The 20,894-nt window shown below is 37.4% G+C and overlaps 1 protein-coding gene across 8 annotated transcripts in view; it reads right to left on the minus strand.

Moving 5' to 3' along the window:
- LOC111626133 (homeobox protein Meis1-like) overlaps positions 1–20,297 on the minus strand; it is an 80,416-nt gene extending 60,119 nt beyond the window's left edge. For 3 of the 8 annotated variants that reach the window (XM_023369442.1, XM_023369470.1, XM_023369435.1), the window contains exons 1-7: positions 19,979–20,297; positions 19,679–19,899; positions 16,918–17,059; positions 10,278–10,328; positions 10,151–10,201; positions 6,883–6,933; positions 2,990–3,235 (exon numbers count right to left, since the gene is read on the minus strand). In XM_023369442.1, the coding sequence (XP_023225210.1) occupies positions 2,990–3,235; positions 6,883–6,933; positions 10,151–10,201; positions 10,278–10,328; positions 16,918–17,059; positions 19,679–19,899; positions 19,979–19,990 (774 nt within the window). In that variant the 5' untranslated portion in view covers positions 19,991–20,297. The remainder of the gene's footprint in view (positions 1–2,989; positions 3,236–6,882; positions 6,934–10,150; positions 10,202–10,277; positions 10,329–16,917; positions 17,060–19,678; positions 19,900–19,978) is intronic. The other 5 variants (XM_023369464.1, XM_023369487.1, XM_023369450.1 and 2 more) reach the window with 3 other exon arrangements.
- Between the last annotated feature and the right edge of the window lie 597 nt (positions 20,298–20,894).

Below are 20,894 nucleotides of genomic sequence, written 5' to 3' on the forward strand. Positions count from 1 at the left end.
CGTAAAGAATGGAATAATTACATATCAAAGGGCTCATTAGACTTTCACAGCAATTTTTTAGCAAAGAGGAACCACCGACAAACACATTGGATGCAACCGTTCATTTATAAAATTCAGAATTATTTCGAAGCAAATATATTTTCTACAGAACGAGAAATTCGCCTTTCTTGATTTATTCGACCAAATTTCAAGTGAGAAAGCTGCAGTTGACCCTGTCGACGCCTCTCTGCATGTAGAAAGGCATACCACCTGCACAAGTTCTCCATTACAGGCTATTTTAATGCTAAACCCGTGCTAGATAATTGTTGTGTGTGCTTTCCCAAACATTCTATCCTAATGGAATGTCACTTTTGGGAGGGTTAGTAAAAGATAAGCACACCAGAGACACATTGTAGTGAATGCGCGCGCTCTACCCTTCTCCCTTTCCGTTCAGACGTCAGATAAACATCTCGCATTTTGTCCTTTATCGAAACAAGGAAAGAAATATATATATAAAGTATATATCGAGTTATATTTTACACTTTAAACAAGACGAAATTCTCAAGAAACGTCGTAAGAAAATTTTAACTTTTCCTTTGTAAATGTTCATATATCGATAGAAGAAGCGCCTATTTAAGCAACCAGCCTGAACCAGAGGCCCTCTCCTCTGTCCGGATACCATATAAAAGTTAAATTAATCGTTAATATTCAGCGTGAGAAAGCTCATTTATTATTCTAATGCCGTTTGCCGAATACTCTGAAAATTCTACCGAAACAATTTATAAATTAGCAGAAGCAGAAAGTTCACGTTAATTATTTTTGGATAGGTGAAGCAGTAAGGCGCGATTCCCAACGTTTGTTTACGGTCCCTTCACCAACGACGTAAAGGTGGCAAATTAGGATTAAGTCGATCGTTTTCTCGGTGTTAATTACTCGCGCTACATTCCCGGTTTTTCCTGCAAACTTATATAAACTTAAGTCAATAGATAATGGACTCGATTATAATCAAATCATATAGAATTTCTTCTACAATATTTCCACGGTCGTAAGCGGGGGTTTTTCTCTAAAAGCTCTACCGTTATCTGCTACAGACTGGTGGTGGAACACGCATTTCACTCCCAGCGTGCTATCCCTTTTTTCCCTAAAACATTGCTGAAAGATAGACGATGTATTCTACATTAGAAGGGAGACTATAAAAGAGAAAATGTGTCCCTCCAGAGAGCTATCTTTTGCCAAAGATGCCAAACTATAAAAGCCAAGAAGGGCAGAATTCTCCATAAACAGAGCGAAAGGTTCTCGGATGCTGGGAGTGTTGGGTGGGCAGAAGACGGAGTTGGCAAAAACAGGAAGCGTGCAAAGTGCGCACGAGGCAGATCGTACCTGTTGAATACCGGCCAGAGGCATTACAGACCTTCGTCGGTATAGATTTTACCGTGATTTATTGTCTGCCGGTAAAGTGACAGTAATCGCACCCGTGCGGTCAACCGAACCTATTACCTCATTCAAGTCCCTTAGGCTGCACATGGCCATACCGGGACGCATCCCTCGCTAGCGGAGTATCACCGACACAATGCTTTTGTATTCCCCACCGTCTCACTCTGCTTCTCTAAACGCATCAGATAGCTTCTTTCTTCTCCCTTAACCCATTTCGCTTTCTGAAAGAGATTGCATCTTCCTGTAGGGCCTTGGGGCTTTGCTAAAAGATACAAATATAGCCCGGCCATATTATTTTTACTTTGGCCGTGCGATTATGCTATATCATAATCGCTCACCGGCTTCTGGCGAAGGGCTGCTTTTTATACTGCGAGATGTTCGAATCTCAGCAACAGTCAGGCAAAAAAAAATGAAAAAGTACTAGAAAGAAACGAGCATAAAGTGGACGCATTCCACATAATTTGTGCTCAGTAGCGCGGCTGCATTGTTCTAGAGAGGCATTTTTTCTTCCTTCCTCCCTTCGTCCCGCCCAAATGGTTCGCGGAGTCCATTCGACATTCCACTCGGGGAAGTCCAAGTTGCTTCCTTTTTTCTCTCCTTTTTCTCCGTCGGGGAAGTGAAATTACCGGAAAGAAGCGGCAGAAAGCCGGCAAAAAATCCCACTACTTAATGGGAAATGTAGCCAATGAGCCGTTTCATCCAAATAGGTGTACAATAACAACGTGGAAGGAGGAGATTGTTGTCCTTTCCTTCTACTTTTCTTTACTTTTTAACTCTCCTCCCGATTTTTAAGCGATTTTCTACGGATTTCTGCATTCTCTCCAACCTACGTAAGCGTGCCGCCGCATCCCAATGACGTCACGCCTAGGTCGTCTCGTCCCGACCATCCGGGACGCGCGACGGGATGATTTCCATCCCTCGGTGGGCCAATAGCCCTTCCTCTTACACTTCCACCCTCGCCACACGTCAAATTACAAAAAAATGCAAATTCTCTCGCCGTCTCCCTTCTATATAGGCTATACCTTTTTTTTGTCAAAACAAATTTCTTCGATTCTCCGTCTTTCGGGTAGGAAATTGCTAAATTAGGTTCCTCTAAATTACAGATGTTGTAAGAGATCCTCCCAACTGGAAATTGCTCGGGGGCCTGTGTTTACTACCTCACTATCGGTTATCTGGGGGAAGTCTGCTGGCGTTTCCCATTTGTTCGGGTTTTTCCCGTTGGGTTACGCCGGTCGACAACGCTGTGTTAAACCTCTGACCTCGTAACCATTGCGAAAAAAATGGAGAAAAATGCACGGGTTAAGCTTGAATAAATGAAAAAAATGAGCCACGTCTTTACTTGTACAGAGAGTGCTGTTAGAAAAGCGTGGCGGAGAAGTGACGCGGAAGCAATTCCCTTATTGGATACAAATGGACATAAAGGCCAATCTGTCCAAATAGCTTGTGGAGAGAGCGAGAGTAATCGCTCTCGACTTCTCCGCAAAGATGTCGACAAGTGCAGCTGCGAAAATTACACGACCGACACTTACACAATTTTCTAGAAAGGGGAGGAAAATAAATCGGAAAAGACATTTACCTGGTCGGGAGTAGAGGCACTGTCGCTACTGTTATGACCCGATGTGTCGAGGAGGCCCCTGTGTCCTCCACCTCCGGTTCCTGTATGGTTCCCTCCTCCGCAGTTGCTGCTACAGTTGCTGTTGTTGTTGTTATCCCCCAAATCTCCGGGTTTTCCGTCTCTTTCATCTATAACCAAGTCTATTGGCATCTTTCCCTTCAGACAGCTTATATATCTCTGGCAGAAGTTATCACACAACTCGTGCACCTGAAAAGGAAGAAATTCAGATAATCACCATTCACGGTTTTGAATTATGGAAAGGGGATAAACCCGCTTTCACTTCCATCCTTTGCTTCTCTCTTTCTCTTTCCGTATCTTTCGCTGCAAATTGATGAAGTGCAGCAGTTCCAGATTGGTTATTCATAAATATCGATAGGTGTAGCAGATGGTGGCATCGTTAGGTCCGCAGCGGTTAAGCTTGTTGAATTTATATTATCGAACAGTTTTGCGCTCTTTGCTTCCATTCTACGCGGGTTAAACTCGAATTTCCTTTTTTCTTTCCTACAAAATTTACTTTAACCTTATATAAACTGCCCAATTGCTATTAATATTTATTAGTGCATCCTATGCAGCCGTTAACATTTAATTACACGTTTAAGAAGCTAAACGTTAGAAAATTGTTAGTATAACACCGTTACGCTGCTAAAACTAGTCATTTATAACACCCTGAGCGAGAAGGACCCCAGGGAACCAGCGATTTAAACAGGGTCCAACAGCCAAGCCATCTGGGTAAGGGCGTGGCACGACAAGGAAATTTTAAAATCGCAGTCTCTAAGGACAAGAAGGAAGGGGGAAACGCGCCAATTAGGTCCCTAGAATAATTCATCAAAGCTTCAAACAATGCTTAATTTTTATTTTTCCTCATTTCTTACTATAACCAGAAGAGGCCTGGCGCAGTTTTCTTTTATTTTGGTGAGTAAAGTTTATCTAAATTTTCCAGAATAAAATAAAATACAAGTCCAACACCTGGTTTAGATTGTGTAGCACGTTCGTAAAGCACGCATAGACGTAGAAGAAGAAGGAAAAAAGAAAGGTCCCTCCCAGATCGCGAGAGCCCCTTAGGAACACAACAGAACCGGCGATGTGACAATCACTATAATCATGAGGGCTAATAATTGTAGCCCTGTTGGCGAAGGCCAATCAAAAGCAGAAAGAAGCACCTGACGAGAAAAACGTTGATAATTAGACGATTGTCGCCCCCTAAAATAAAGAGGAGGACTTACGGAGGGCTTTAAAAGTAAGATCTGAAATAGGAAGGAAGAAGAAGGAAAAAAAGAGGAGGCACGAGTGCGATGCTATCTTGATTTTTCTCTTTATAATAACAGGACGAGTTAGATTAAAGGCTCTTTTTGGCGTACGAGGGCTGATCCATCTTAGTCTGAGCGAGTATGAGGAGCATGCGCCATGTAGTTCGGATCGCTTGTGTAAAACAGGCGTTTAATTATCGCGATGGAGGAGGGGGAGAAGTGACGGGCTTTACTAACCACCCATGCATGACCCCGAGGGTCGCAAGGGTCGTGAGAGCTGTGATTCAGTCTAGCTCGAATTCAGACATCCGGGTGGGCCCTTCACTTAATCGAAGTCGTGATGAATCGCTAGGCATAGGCAAGGCCCCGACCAGACGCAAAACAACCCGGATGAGAGCAAACACTATCTGATATTTATATAACGAGACGACGACTCTCCCTCTAAGTTCTGGGGGCCAATTAATAACAATAACATCCTTACGGTGTTGGCGCCACGTTTAAAATGAAATTTCTTCCTTATTTAATTCCTTTTCTTTGGCTAGAAAATTACATAGTTTTGTAATTCGGAGAGAGCGAGTGACGTTCTTCTTTTATTCGCCGCTTACATCTACCTAATCACAACTTTCACTGCAGCTCCTTTATTGCGTAATTAAGTAGAAGTTAGATAGAACGATCGCCAATTTTAGAGTCACTAACACGTTTAAAAAAAGAAGAAAAACACAGCCAACAGCGTAGGAAAGAGGGTGGAAAGATCCGACTTATCCGCGCACCCCTTTTCTCTTAATCTCTCGAAGACCAACAGTATCTATTAAGCTATACATAACAGGATAAAGGGGAGGGTAAAACGACTTTAAAACGGGCGTACGGATTGGCAAGAACCCGATTTGTGTAGAGGCCACGACAAAATCCAAAAGTCCTTGACTAAACCCACTCGTGTCACGGCTCTCTTGTCACCTGACTGGCAGCCAGCCATCAAAAAGAGACACCTACTCCACTCCTCTGGAAACAACACCACTTTGTATCCCGAATACAAAAACTCACTTGTTTCCACCGAACTGTTGTCAGGGATAACAAGATGCTTCACTTTCCCTCCTGTAACTGCAGATTACAATTTAGATATTTTTAGATGCCCGAATTATGAACAGGATCCTAAACGCATCTTGCCAATTTTCCTGGGATTGGTCCAATTTGAAAAACGAAGAGCATCCGTAAAGATTTATTCTCCATTTGTTGTCATAATTTCTTTCAACGATGAAATAAAAGTTATTTATGACGCTCCGCCAGAGTCTCTTTTTCTAGCAAAAAAGAAGATAAGATGTAGATAAACGCTTAATCTTAGATAATTTGTTTAGACTCGATCCAATTACATTAATTGCTCATAAAGTCGGGTTTAGGAGGTGCACATTCTTTGTCCGATTATAAGACTCTTTTTATTACTTTCTAGATAGGCCTTGCATTAGCTTGCCTAGTTAGGTCGAAGCCACCCAACAAGCCCTACTGTTTCACAACTGTTGGCACTCTATCGACGAACGTTTGGCTTTTTTCCCTCCTCCTTTCTTTCTCTTTAAGCCAAGGTATCCCGTAATTAAGCTATCCTTTAATCTAATCTGAGTAGTCCCCTCTGGTCGTCTCACGCCTCCACCCACAAATTAACTGGACTGACACTGGCACTAACTTGGAGACGTTTCGTGTGCCGTAGAACACGTCATCGACGTATCCTACGGAGCAACGAAATCGAAGCAAACAAAGCCTTTAAAGAGGACCACCTAGGGATAATTTAAACGATCGAAAATGAATTTCGAGACTTCATTAATGTAAATTGGGAGAGAGGGCCGAAAGACAGATGTTTTCAATATTCGTTGTAAGCAGGTGGCACGTTTAGATTCGTGCATCCTCCATCTTGTTTGATGGCTGCGTGTTTGTTGCGATTGCTCTTTAATCGACTGCGGCAATTAACTCATATTACTGTAAGCAACAACACTGCAAACCGTCATTAAATCTGCAATCATACAGTCGCAACCGATAGCATCCCCAAAATTTCAAATATGCCTCGTCCTTGTAAAGGATCTGAGAGATAACTGCACTCGACAGCGTAATGTTAATATTCCAGTTTAGTTTAGCATCTCCTTTTTTCAAGAGGGATAAAGCCATTTGCGGTTTTAAGGGCTTCGGTGGATAGGGACTTGGCTGCAGTTAATATATTTGCAAGAGGGTTATAAAGGCACAAGTGCAGTCTGGGGACTTTTAGGGCCATGTGTGAAACCTGCCATTAAGTAGTTAAGCCTCTGATTAACGTCGTTTCGATAATTATATGTATTTGCTTCTTTCTAGATCTGTGTGTTCCCAACTCATCATTATCGCTTGGGACCACCTCGGTTTCTCTTCTGTTCACTAAATACTAGATAGTTTCTGCTTCCTTGTTGGACCCGCTGCTGATTACTCTTGCCAAAATTCGTCGAGAAAAAGCATAGGAAAGAAGCGGTAACACAAAATGCGGTCATCCCCCTTTAAAAAAAGTCAATGTAACTGGTTAAAAAATGGTTTAAATCTGTGGAAAAATCTTGAATTCAATAATTAATTTACTGTATTTGCATTTTCTATTATTACCTTTTCTAATTCTAGTAGATGAAACCTCAACACTTGAATGGCTTGGACCATCTGGAATATAATAACGTACAGCTATAACAAAGTAATTATATGCTCGCGTGTACTGCATATAAGATATATACAAATATACATCTTACATTATCAAAATTTCATCTGTGATACGAAATTTTGACAATGAAAAATTAATGTGAAGTACTTTCTAAGCTCATAACTTGGCCCTGGGAAGGTACACATAGTCCTAATCCTGCTAGAATGACATCATTGGGATGACGTGGAGGATTAGAATGACTATGACCCATCGTAGAGAAGAAAAGAGCAGTGGTGGCGCAAATGAGTAAAACTCATAAAATTTAAGAGTTTGAAATTTATAATATTATCAATTTGAATCTGATTATTATAGCGAACTTTTAAGGGATTCTCTGATGCCAATTATCGGAATAGACGAAGTCCCTGCTATGCTTTTCTTCTCTTATCTGCAGGAGATGCCTTACAAACTCCTAAATATCAACTCAGCGAAACTTCCTACGTTCGATGATACCTCTAGTGCTTTTCTTTTTTTATCGTCATCTCCCAGGGCCTTCTGTTACTTACCCAACTTGTTTGACCTCAATTAACTACATTTTAAGAGCCTGAGGTCTTTGGATGCAGTCTAAACATCGAGAGGGGGCCTGGTAGGTTACGGGGGCCTTTTTCCTACCTTTATTCAGAAATCAGAAACATAAATGCAGAAAATATATGTAGAAAAATACAATTAAAAATTCTTGACCGAATCTTGTCTTGGTGACATCCAATCTTATATTAAAATAAATATTGAGTCCATTTATACTTTATAATGCTTTTAATTATTTTCTGGCCCTTTTATTTCATTGTTTAATGGATTTAAATGATTCAAGAGTATCGATTCCATTAAAAAAATCATTTAAATCCATAGGAAAATCCTTTAAGTCCTTTTCGTGGGTTTAAATTAAATTCATAAAAAAAAAGACCTTATAACACCACGTTTCATAGATTTTAATTAAATTCTTCTATTTAAACCCACACAAGAAGGATCGTTTAAAGACCCTTTCTACAGATTTTTGCTTAAAAAAATAAAAAGAAATCATTTTTATATAAATATTTGTCTTAGGAAATTAATAAGATTGGATTATATGCTGTTGCCATTTTGTTTAGATTAAATCGAATTGAGAAATCGTCTTGAATCGATAAGAAAGTATCATATGCTTAATTTTGAATAAACAAAACTGGTGAAAGTACTTCACTGGTTACAACTAAATTCCCAGAAATAATCATTGGAATCATTTGATTTTATTATTATTAACATTACATACTTTTGTATAATTCATAAAATGCATTAACAACAATAAAATGGAGGAAGCATAGCTCTAATAGTGTCCGGTCGATGCTAATTTTAAATTATAAACAAAGAGTTCAAATTTCTCTATTGCTTAATCACGTACAAGTCGCGTATTACGTACTGTCATAAGCTATGCTTCTGTAGTAATAAATATTAATATATAAATAGAATTTGAAATTTTTTGGTAAAAGTTAATTTTAAGTCATTATTTGCCAGTAAAAACTATGTAAAGTTAACTTCTACCAAGTAGCATACTCTTGTTTTAAGACGTGGTGGCTTTATACGTAAATTTATTGCTTTTATATTTGATTAAATTAAAGAGAAAATGTTTTTAAAACAAACAGAATTGCATTACAGATTGTAGGAGACGATTTCTGACTTGTGGCATCTAGAAACACGCCTCGGGTCTTTAAACTCGTGTTTAGAATATTAAAAATTGATCTTTAAACACTGAAAGATTAGCATTTTCCAGTTAAACTCTAACTGTATCCGGTAAGAAAATATAATATTTGATACTTCTGATGCGTCTGGAGTAACCTTAACTCCTGGAAAGTTGAAAAATAAAAAACACAAGCCACCACACCCAAAAAGACACAGTATACTACACATAAAACATTAAAAAACAATTTGGTTTTGACTAGGAAAAAATATATAATATTTTCACTTACATCGCTGGGAGAGCCTCAGAGAAAATAGAACTAGAAATTCATGCTACTATACTACCAAAGAGCGATATATTTAATATTATAGAGGCATAAGCATGCATTGAAGAAGAGAACTACTTTATTAGAATGAGCTTCCCCGGGGTTGACGGGATGCTATCCACACCAGATGCCTGTCGGGTGTTACTCTACTCAATTTTCACCTTCTTATCTTCTGCAATGATTCATGGTAGCTGCTGCTTTCCTACCATGGAGTAAGCGCAGCTAATGGGCGTCTCTTTTCCCTCCTTGTATATACAGAATGCATTATTTACAACAACTGCTTCTCCGGATGTAAAATTGTTATTGTTAACAAGGAGAAATGAATATGAGCTAGCATTTTTTCTTTCTTCTCTCTTTCCTGTTCGCTCGTTACGTGATGAGAAATGTTGCTTTGTTATTGCAATTGCATTTTTGTGTTGGGAATGTGTAAGTATCCGATAACGCTATAATGAGGGAGAAGTTCGGTAATCGCCGAGGATTTTCTCACTGAAATTGGCTGTTGATTTGTTTTATAACTGCACAAGTGCAGTTAGCTTGTTTTGCCCGATGGGAAATTGTTCTAGTGTCGTTTTTATCTCTCCCGTCTTTACTTCCCTTCCCCCAAAAGACTAAATTTACACGTCCCTCGTTCCGTAGCTCCTACGGCTCTAACTATAATACCACATATGTTAAACCCGTTACCCAGCTTCTTGCACGCCAGAAACGGCCTTTTTTCAACGTTTTCGATCCGAAACGTTGGCGGGGATGGCGTAATACTGTATGTTTTGTCAGAGCTCGGGGTATAGACAAGCCGAGCCGCCACCCCTACGCTATCGAGCCGCTTTTCTAGCTTTTCCAACGTCTGGGGAAATGGAAAAAAATATATAAAAAATTTCTTCATTCGAGCCAATTCAGACAAACACCTCGAACTGGTCCAATATTCTCTATATATTTCTCGTTGAGTGGGTCCTGTCACCTACACATGTATCTATTATATCCATGTCAGTAGCACCTGACGCTGTAGAAGTCGCACCGCGATCAATAAGCATGCTCGCCCAACAGTAAACCATTACATGGATAGCAGAATAGAACACCAGTTAGCCCTCCATATATAATAACAGAAAAGAGAGAGAGAGACAGAGAGAGAGTAGGAGTGAGAGAGACAGAGAGAGAGGAGTGGAGAGAGAGAAAGAGAAGAGAAGGGGAAACAAAAAAGCTAGGAAATACTTACAAGGCTGTCTAACTCGGGATTTGGTACGTAATATGGTTTTTCCTGTCTAATCTGCAACGGTAACAAATAAAAAAGCAAAAGTAAGACCAAACGACACTAAGACAGAGTACAAGAAGAAGATACTTACTAGAGTGTCTAATTCTTCGTCACAAGTGTAGGGTAGGTTTTCGGTCATGATCTGAAAGTTGAAGAGAGAGTTTCAGCCCGAGATCGCTAAGGGATCTCTCTAGGCTACTCTTTTGTGTATTCTGTTTCAAACTACACCCGCCCGAAAACACATTCTTTTTATTTATTTTTGTTTTTTTAGATACAGACCGAATTGTGTCTACGGTACATTCACATCCCACCTCACCTGCGTGTTTTTTACACACTTATACCGTTCATTTTAGTGTTTCATAACCGAATTTTCACCACTTGTAACTCGAATGTTACTTAATTTTCTTTATAAAATTTGATATTATACACTTATCCAATCATAGATTCGGATAAAAAAAGCTTATAATTTCAATTTTCATTGTTTTCTCGTTGTATTTTCATCAAATTAGATGGTGTTTTATTCATAAAATCCTGTATACAACAGGCTTAAATATCAAAAATAACTTATTTTGGTTTGGAATTTTTTCTTTTCTCGTCATTTCTCTTATATAATGTGGTGGTTCAGCTTCGCCAGAATAAATCGAAGGACTTAACAATTTATTCAACTTGCAGCATATAGTTTTTGGTTAGGCTACTTATAGCTTAAATCTCTTCAATAACTCTCCCTCGTTTCGAGAGCTTGTCACACCCGAAACTCGCTCTTAAACACGAAATATTGTTTGGATTTTTTTAACACCGAAGGCTACTAGCATCCCTAATTAGGCCTATACTTAAATAGAATAAATTGAAAGATTTACTTCGATAAATCTTGTCAAAGCACGGCTTAAATGTCCCAATAACTCACTTGACAGGAATTTCTCACACCCGAAACTTGACTTAAACACGAAATATTGTTTACTTTTTAGCATTCAATCGCCTACATTCTCAATTACTAAACTGGCAAGTATGTTGCAGATTTAAGCCCTCCTTATACAACTGCAGCTACATTTTACTTGAACTTGGTGATAATTCCTTGTCTTTATTGGAATTTTACGTATATAAATCTTTTTGCTGCATTACTTTACATTTAAGAAGCTATCTGCATGTCGAAAGACGTGACTCTACATACCTTCTTCGTATCTTAATTTAGCTGCGTATAAACACAAAAGTTCAAAGATATTGACCAAAATTGTCATAACTTAACACCGGTAAACGTGAATCATTGATATTATTTGATACCTTAAAGCTAACTTAATATCTTTCTTCTAGAGATTCGCTTAATTTTAAGGCAAAAATATAAGTTAAATTTTAAAGAATAAAGTTTATTTTACTGATGTAAATCAAAATATTTACCGCCACATCCAATTACACCCATATTTTACTGTAATTCTTTACCTCCGAAAACTCCAATCGAGAGATTCACAAGCTGAAAACTTGATTTACACGCGAAATTGTAGCTTTTATTCTTAAAATTTAAATAATTTCTCTCCTATACATGAGGTTTCATTGATAGATCAAACTATTTACTCGCCACATCCTTTGCTGCAATTCTTTAACCCCCAAATTTCAAACAGGCATTAAATAATTTTATTTCTCAACATCCTCCTACTTAAATCTTTAATTATAAAGTTAAATTACATCAAAATAATAAAATTTTCTTGTTTTTAACGTCCACAACACCTTGGCGGGTCTTAAATTCGTAGCAACAACTTAGATTTTGAAGCCTTTCTAATACAAAATATAATTAGAATTGGACGAGTAAACCTCGATTTATAATGGCTTAGCATCACCAGGATTATAATTTATCCATAAAAAACATGTTTAAATCATACTTTACGGCTTTAAACAACGATCTTAAACACTATTTTCTTCCCCTCCCTTAACTAAATTCATTTCCATCTGCACCAGATAGTGAGCATAAGGCAAAGAATAGACTCGAAATTCTTTTTTCTAATGTATAATTTATTCCGATAAGGGCTTACGCGACTTCATTAATGGCTTTGATAGCAAGAAATAAGATTTTTCTAATCTATAAAAGGGTAGAGAGGAGTCGAGAGACGAAGGGAAAAAAAAGACTTTTTAATTAGGAATATTCTTGAAGAAACAAAGGGATTAATCCAGTAGTTGGACTGTAGATAACTTTATTAATACCTGCTAATTATCTATAAAAAGATTAGATCTTATCTAAAAATACTTATCTAGATAATAAAATTAATTATCATCATCCAGATGGTGTTTTTTCATTTTTTTAATTTAATTTCCACCGTGGAAAAATGAATAATATCTTCACTGTTAGGTGTTCGTGGCATTCTACGCCTTCTGTCAATTAAAATTTGCTTTTTAAAAATATCAATTAGTTACATTCTCTAAATTTAAATGTCTTTCTATACTTACAAGAGTTTAAATTTTGTATTTTTTAATCATTTTTTGTACCAGTCAAAGTCGAAATTCCTAAAGAAGGCAATGGTCTAGTTCTAAAACATTAAAAACTTATTTTTTCAGGTGGAAATTAACCTGGAGGAAGCAAGGATCTAGTGTTAAGTACTGTGCAATTGTGTTAAGTAATGAATTGTAAGAAATTAAACTATTTATAAATATTAAGTGGGTTTTATAAGATAATAGAATTAAATTAGACCTTCTGAAACGTTCAAATTTGGTACGCAATTAATGTAAATATTTGTTAAATATAAAATTAAAAAGTGAAAGTTTACGAACCTAAATGGTTCAAAGGTGAGATTTATTTATTTTTATAAATAATTAGAAATTTTATAATTATTCTGTTATATGATCTATAAAAATTCAGCTTTAAAAAGTTTTAACTCACTTGTTAAAAATGATAAGTTTCCGGATAAAATATAATTTTGATTGGGTCTAGAGGCTCCCGAGACATAAAAATGGCCGAAAAATACACAAGGCCTTTTAAAATCAACCTTTAGCCACTTAATCGCTTCAAATTGAAGAATATAGGAAAAATGAACGTACAGTAGCTTAAAGGGTCTTTCGGTTACTTCAGTTCTTTAAAAGTTTTTCGGCCAGATACTTTAAAGAGCCTTCTAGTTGTTCAAAATATTCTTTATAATTATACATAAAATTTGTCCGAGATATCTTTTAAGGGCCGTAAAAATCATTAAAATACACAAAAAGCGAAAGAAATCTTAAGAAAATAAAATTCGAAAGGGCCTTGTGTACGCTCGTATCTCATACAATTTATTTTAGTTCGAAATTATTTTCAAAAAGTATATATAAACAAATAGATTTGTAAAAGTAAACAGAGCAACAGCTGCAATCTTACATTTTCCCAGTCTCTCTCTCTGAGTAAATTTGTTTAACCTCTAAGTCATATAAGCAATTAAATTTAGCATATTTAAATTGAAATAAATTCAAAATTTTCAACCTTTTCCTTCCATATTTTCTATCGGAAAATGGCGACGAACAGTTCAAAGTTTCCCTTCTCCACTCCTCCAGATCAGACTTTGAGTCGAGTTTTAAGCGTGGTGTAAATAAAAACACCAGCTTCATTTACGGAAATATCATTTTATAATTAACCAATTAAGCTATTTAATGCTTTAAATTTATAAAAATTCTTAAAAAGTATTCCAAAGTGGAATTCCACTTGTTTTAGGATAACTCGGGCTCAATTAGAGAAAATAGATAATGCTGACGATAATTACAGAAGATTGATAGGCAGAGATAATAGAAGTACGCTTAAGATAATATCGACATCTGTCAAATTTTTGATTTTTAAGCCATTTACAGTCAATTTATTAGCATAATTTAAGCAATAACCGATTTTCTCAATTAAACTGCTTCTACGTTGGCCAAGTCAATCAGTTTAAAATTCCTCCAGTATAAGTTAGTTCTATATATTAAACGTAGCAGTTTGGTTACTCAGAATTACTTAGACTACGTTTACTTCAATGGTTCCACTAGAGTAATTCGAATAAACTCTGTTATAAGTGAAGCAAAATGCAATTAAACTAGATTTTAAGTGACGTTTAAGAGATCAAAACGTAGACGAGGAAAAAATACACGCGTATCGGTGCCAAAAGTTTCTTAAAGCTGCTTTGGGTTCAGGTCACAACTTTGACCAAACTTGAACCGGACGACCTTCAACGTTTTACCATATTTAGAACGAATGACAAAGAAAAGGCAGAAAAAAAGATAAAAATGTTTTAAAAACCGGGATATTTCGACGCCAATGTTGAATTTCAAAAAGGTCCCTTTCCACTGTTTTACATTAGATAGAGCCTAGAAAGTGGAGAGGCCCGAGACTGCCCTTAGTCGGGGCCTAAAGATAATATGAAAACTCGAGACATTTTTCCATTCTTTTACATTATGCGGGGCTGTAAAAGGTAGACACTCTTCCATTCCAGGTCTAGAACGTTGGAAAGACGGTTATACTATTTCATTCACCCAGATTAGATAGGGCCTAAGAGATTTTAAAGAGGCCCAAGACATTTTTTTAAAAGCTAGGTACGTCGTAAGAAAGGAAAAGACGAAGAGGACTCTTCGCTCTCTCGTATTAAATAGGGCCTAGGTGGCGTAAGAAGGCCCAAAACAGTAAGGCGGTGTGGTAGGAAAGGTGGCGAGCGAGTAAGTAAGAAAAATCCGATGAACCCAATTATAATCCGGATGAAAAATGGAGAGACGAGGAGCAAGTTGGACAAATAAATCTCCATAAAAGAGGAAGAGACGAAAGCATCTGTCTAAAAACACACAATAAACAGAAGAAAAGTATGAATGGCAAAGGAGAAAAATATAAAAAAGTAAAGATGATGGCGTATCCATCGATTGTGAAGAAGGAATGGTAAAACCCTACGCACATTTAAAATACATCATCGCTTTGGATATTTGCATTTACGAAAGGTGATAAATCATCGACTCTATTAGAAGGGAAGAACGCCAGGGATTTCAGATGCAATCTTGCACTCATCAAATATTTAACTGCGAGCTGACTACGGACTGCCTTTCGGCGTAAACCTGACAGCTTGTATTTATAACACGCAGCATCTCCTGTACATCGTTTAATATTCTCGGTAAAATAGCCAGCGACACAGTCGACAGGTTACGTTCACTCCTTTGCTTCTCCTGACACAACGCGCCACGTTTCTCCTACCTACTAAAGGATTTACTCTAGCTCCTTTGGCCAAATTGCTTTACTGGATATTCTCCCTATATATATCTACTCTGCTCTGGCTCCTATTTCGACTCCTTAATGCTTAATTTACTACGATGATTCTCGAATGCCTTTCGACTTTTGCCATCTTGTTTTCCACCCTCCCATCCAGTTCCACATCCTGTTTTCTGGGATTTGCAACCCGTACGTCTGTTCTAAATCCTAGTTTTACTCCGAGCTCGAACTCTGCTCTTTTACTAAAGGTGACGAGTATTGACCCTAGGGTGTCTTTCTTGCCATGCGTGACCCCCGTTCCTTCTTCTAACTGCCACTTTAACTAAGAGATTTGATTAAAGTAAACTCGCTTGTTAACCGAGTAGCATTCGTTCTGCACGCTTATAAACTCCAATTAGATTAGTCGAAAAATTCCACTAAATACACTACTAAAAATATTCCTATAGTAATTTCAAATCACCCTATTTATCATTTACTACTGTATTAATTTCCATTTTTAATCTTTCCATAAATACGCACAGTTAACGGTTACTCATTAATATTAAACACTCGATAAAAAATATGCTACTATAGCACCCAACTAGAAAATCCGTTTGGTGTATTCATTATAACGCTGGCCATTAGCAAAACAATAAATTATTAAATCAAAACACTGCTAACAGTAATAATGTGTAATATTAAACTGTTACTACAGTAACAAAGTTTTATTTATATAAATACTAGATTAACGATCAACTCCCGAATTGTTACTATAGTAGTTATTGATTGGCCGATCTTTACTGTCTGCTTTTTTCATTCAGGCCTTTTTATATAGCGACAGGCCGACCGCTTCAAAAACCCCCAGAAAACCCTCGTCACTCATTAACTACGATCTAATTAATTACAAATAGTAATTATGTTTCAAAAATCCCTCCATTTTAGACCCCAAAATCGTAGTCTTGCAGCCTCTCTCCACAAGCCTGAAGCGTGTAACACCCTTTAAGTTACTGAAATTCTTTCCGTTGTTGAAGCCGTTTTCTTAAATAAATTACATATATATTTTTTAAAATTTTATCGCTTCTAAACCGATGATAAAGCCGGTATTTATATCTATAGTAGCGATATCAAAGGACGACTTTGATATAGGATAAGGCCTACTATTATTTAATGTATCACTAGCTAGGCCTATTTAGTAAGGCCTTTTTTTAAAGGGGGCACAACCACGCCCTATTTAGCCTTCGAACAAAGAGGGTATTAAGCAAGATGGCCGCGAAACAGTCGAGTGTCAACAGATGATAACAATGTACAGTATATATATATATATACATAACAGAGGATTGCCGTCTCGATTACAACACACAACCTTCACTAGAAAAAAAGAAGTCTTATACATTTTTTTTTTTTTTGTTTAAACTTTACAATAACAGAGAGTTATTTAGAGGTTGAAAACACGTACAGATAGATTTACAAACCATAAAGATTTTCGTTAGGCCCTATCAGGTGCAGTGGAAAGTGTCATTGTTTGCCTTATCTCCCATCAAAGAGCTAGCACAAAAAGATAATAATGCTACAATTCGCTAACCTGTTTAGCAAATACAGCGATGTCCTCGTTAAAAGATTCTGATGAACACACGTCCCCACCTGCAATTCCCGGTTCTCGAGGTGTACAAGTTGCAAGTTCGCACTTCTCGAATATCAGTGCCAGGAGGGGAAAGAGTGGGTGGCTGCAAAATAAAAAAAATCTCTTCGTTAGATAAAGTACAGATCTTACATCTTGCATAACTTACTTCTATAATAATACTGTAAATGTATAAATTAAAGCAACTAAAAGTCGTATTTTGTTATTATTTTAGACGCTAACTCTCACGAATTTTTGTGTATATTATACTCGCATGCACACTACAAATCAGACACGTCTCGCATAACTTTTATATTAATAAAAGTATAAGTAATTGCGACAGAAAGTCGCAGATTCTTACTATTTTGTATGCTAATTTATACACATTTTACTATAGAATACAAGACACATGCACGTTATATCAGGCATAATTTAACTTCTCTATTAATGAAAAACTACTAAATGTAACAAAGGTGCAGCTTCTTTCCATTTTCTAGTCTAATTAAGCACTTTTAGTGTTTAATACATTCACACTTTCTCTTACAGGCCTATTAATAGAAGTGTGTGTAACTAAGTGCAACAGAAAGTCGTAGATTTTGTTATTTTGTATTCTAACTCAAACACATTTTAATGTAGAATGTACTGTACTGTACTCGCGCAGACACACACCACACACACACACACCATTCTCCAGTAACAAACACGCAACATCTAGTGTAACTTAACAAGACAATTTTTGTTTTAAGTCGATCAAATGTCGTCGTTTAAGTTACCAGAATAACCTTTTAAACAAAATTATCTCTTACAAAATACAATTTAATTCTTGTTTAATTACAATTAACAATTTTTTATAATTAATTTACAAAGCTAAATTTCATATAAACACACTTTTTATCCAGGATATTTTTATATATTTAATATACTCCATTTTCTAGTATGAAAGAAGTTGTTGATGCTAATTTAATATTATATTACACGCGAAATAGAGTATTAAATATCTAATAATATAAATATTAAGTCGGTGATATAATTTAAAGCAATATTTGAAATTAATAATAACAATATCTTTTAGAAACATTTTACTTTCAAATTAAAACACCAAAAAATAAGAAAGTAAATTTCTCGTATTAATTTACACACACAACACAAACAAAGGTTTGTCATTTACAGAATTTTATATAATTAAAACTTAAAACTTTCTCTTTACAGATTAAACACAATACTGTGTCTTTCGTAATAGAGTCAACAATACATCTGCTAACAGAAAAACTTTCCTGCTTTAGTGTTTATTCAATATACCAGAAAAGGTTCTAAATTCTCTTTCTCCCTTAGTGTTAACTGCGTTTCGTTCAACTTAGTTTTAGTGTTGGCTTAATAAATTCTCTGCGAATTTGGTGCCGAAATGAATTAATAGAAATGGAGTAATGTCTGAAAATTCCTCCCTCCCTCCCCACTGTGAGCATTCTCTTTTTAAAAGTAACATTATCTACTCGAAACGTGACTACCTGTTGTTTATGTCCTGTTTATAAAGTACTTTCAGGAATTAAGACATGTGTACTAATGAAAAGTCCAGCAAACCCCAAGGTTTTTGTGTCTTCTTAAGTTACAATTCTAAACTAAGGTAATGAAAAGTACAATTAGGCCTGGTTAATCCCTAGATAAACCTTTAAAATTCTAAGAACTAAATAAAGTCTAGTTCATTACACAAATTCCAAAAACAGCAGTTTATACACAGTTATGTATAAATTTAAGTTTATACAGCGATTGAAAAGTGTATTGTAAACGCTATAAAAGTGCAAGGAAGAAGAAGTAATAAGTCTATAAACACTTCTTCATTTATAAGGAACGAAAAAAAGGAACCGAGATAAGCAAGATAATTATAGATAATCACAGTCGGATCAATAATAGAGGCGCTTCCACAACTGCACTTCACTTTCCCTTTTCTACCTTGTTCGAGTTTATACCCTGGCCCTAGGGAGGTCTTATAGAGCCGGTGACACAGTCTAGATGTCTTGTTAATTGCTACCAACAATACCAGAGACGGGATTAAGAAAGTGTCACAGTATATCCCGACTGCACGTCCAGCTTGTCCGGCAAGTGGAGTGGAATCAATGGCTTCTGCAACGAACACTTAAAGTTCTGCTGCCATTTCCAATTGTAAGTCGCTCGTCTAAACTAAACGGATAAAGATTACTTCTTCCCTTTATCCCCATTACGAAGCTGCGGTAGGAGTGGAGAGTCGTAGATGGAAAGAAGTACTGTACCAGGTCTCTACACACCAGTGTTCGGCAGCACTAGCAGCAGCACAAGCAGCACTAGTAACCAAGTGTGCGTGGAATATAAAAACGTACACGTCGTAAAATTTGTATGTCTATCGTAAATAAATAATTAAACTATAGGCTTTATTGCATAATAGGCTCTTAAAATTCATTGCCCCTTTTTAATTTATCGTAACAACTCTTTGGCTCGGATACTGCTATAAAGCGAAAAGGGCTTAAAAAATCCGATACTTAATTTAATTATTGTGTAATCGTTAATTGAATACTTTTACACTTGTCCGTGGTGTTCGAGCCTTTTCCCAGGCTTTGTTTCAATCTTCTTTCCCCTCCGCTCTAACTTAGCTACGATCTGGCCAACTTTTTAGCAACTGGGTGACGTGTAATTGGAGTGTCTACTCTATTACGGCGCGTTGGTTTAGGTCACAGGAAAAAAAGGTTTAACTTACCCGTAAATGGCATCTTTGTCTCTCTTATGAACATCGGGCACGGAGCCCATAACGTGATTGGACATGACCGAAGAAACGTGATTTCCATGATACTGGTGCATGGCAGGCGTGTGATTCATGTGAGGCGCATGAGACAAGGTCTGCATGGACCTGTGGGCGTGTGGATCGTAGATCGAAGCCGGGCCATCCATAGCCCCATAGTGGGACATCGTATCTTCGTACTGCGGGTCAACAAAATCAGCTATACTTAAACCTATAGGGGCACGAACTAGATCAAAAAAGTCGGGTGTTAGCACTTACCCTCTGTGCCATCGGGTTGTTAGGCCAAGCTCTAGGCACGACGTCCACCGGCTAGGCCGGCCCGAAACATCTAAAGTACTACACCCCCGATTCTATCAGTCGATGGCAAACTGATTACGAACGAAAGACGATTAGAGCTAGTGTTAAAAGTTATCACACCACAGTGTCGAGCGGGCCGGAAGCGAAGTCGAGTTAAGGTGACACTATCGAAGTTTTCAACGTCACAGGATGGAGTAGCGGCACCGCTACACCAGCGCGTGCATGGAGTCGACTGACTGCCTCTGATTGTCGGACAATACCACTTCTAGCGTCTGGGTAGATGGCGTGGTTACTTCCTTTTCCAGCTCCGCTATTGGTCGGTGGTGTGTCGGCGCGGCGCGGCGCGGACGGCTTCGCGCGCCGCGCCGGCGCAACCACATCGCTAATGAGAAGATATTCGGACGTGAACTATTTCTGTACTTATTTTTTTATGCCCTCCTCCTTTTCAACGCTATCACTCCCGCTTCTTACCAAGCTGTAACGAAAATAGAGTTGGAACGGCGCTTAAAGAAAGCGGAAGAAAAAAGAAATGAAAAAAGTAAATGGCGAAGAAAGATGATTGCGTCGAGAATGTAGAAGTAATTAGGTACCTTTATTTATACCATTCTCTTGTGTTTTAATGAAACACGCTTTATTTATAGGGTCTTGCCACACCATTCGTAACTCACAACGCTTCTTTGTCTGCCGTTTTTTACCTTCCCTTCTGTTCAAAAGTCAATAGGAATCTCGGATTCGAATCGCATCACACTGCGGCACTTTTATCAGCATTGGACCATGCTGTTAGACCTATATACGGATTCTTTCGGCTATTTTTTCCTTTAACCAGTTTCCTTCTGTAAGAATCTTTCCTCTTTATCAGGTGATTTGATTTCGAAAC

This window comes from Centruroides sculpturatus, unplaced genomic scaffold (genome assembly GCF_000671375.1).
Source record: "Centruroides sculpturatus isolate CEXI.00-Female unplaced genomic scaffold, Cexi_2.0 scaffold22, whole genome shotgun sequence".
NCBI lineage: Eukaryota > Metazoa > Arthropoda > Arachnida > Scorpiones > Buthidae > Centruroides > Centruroides sculpturatus.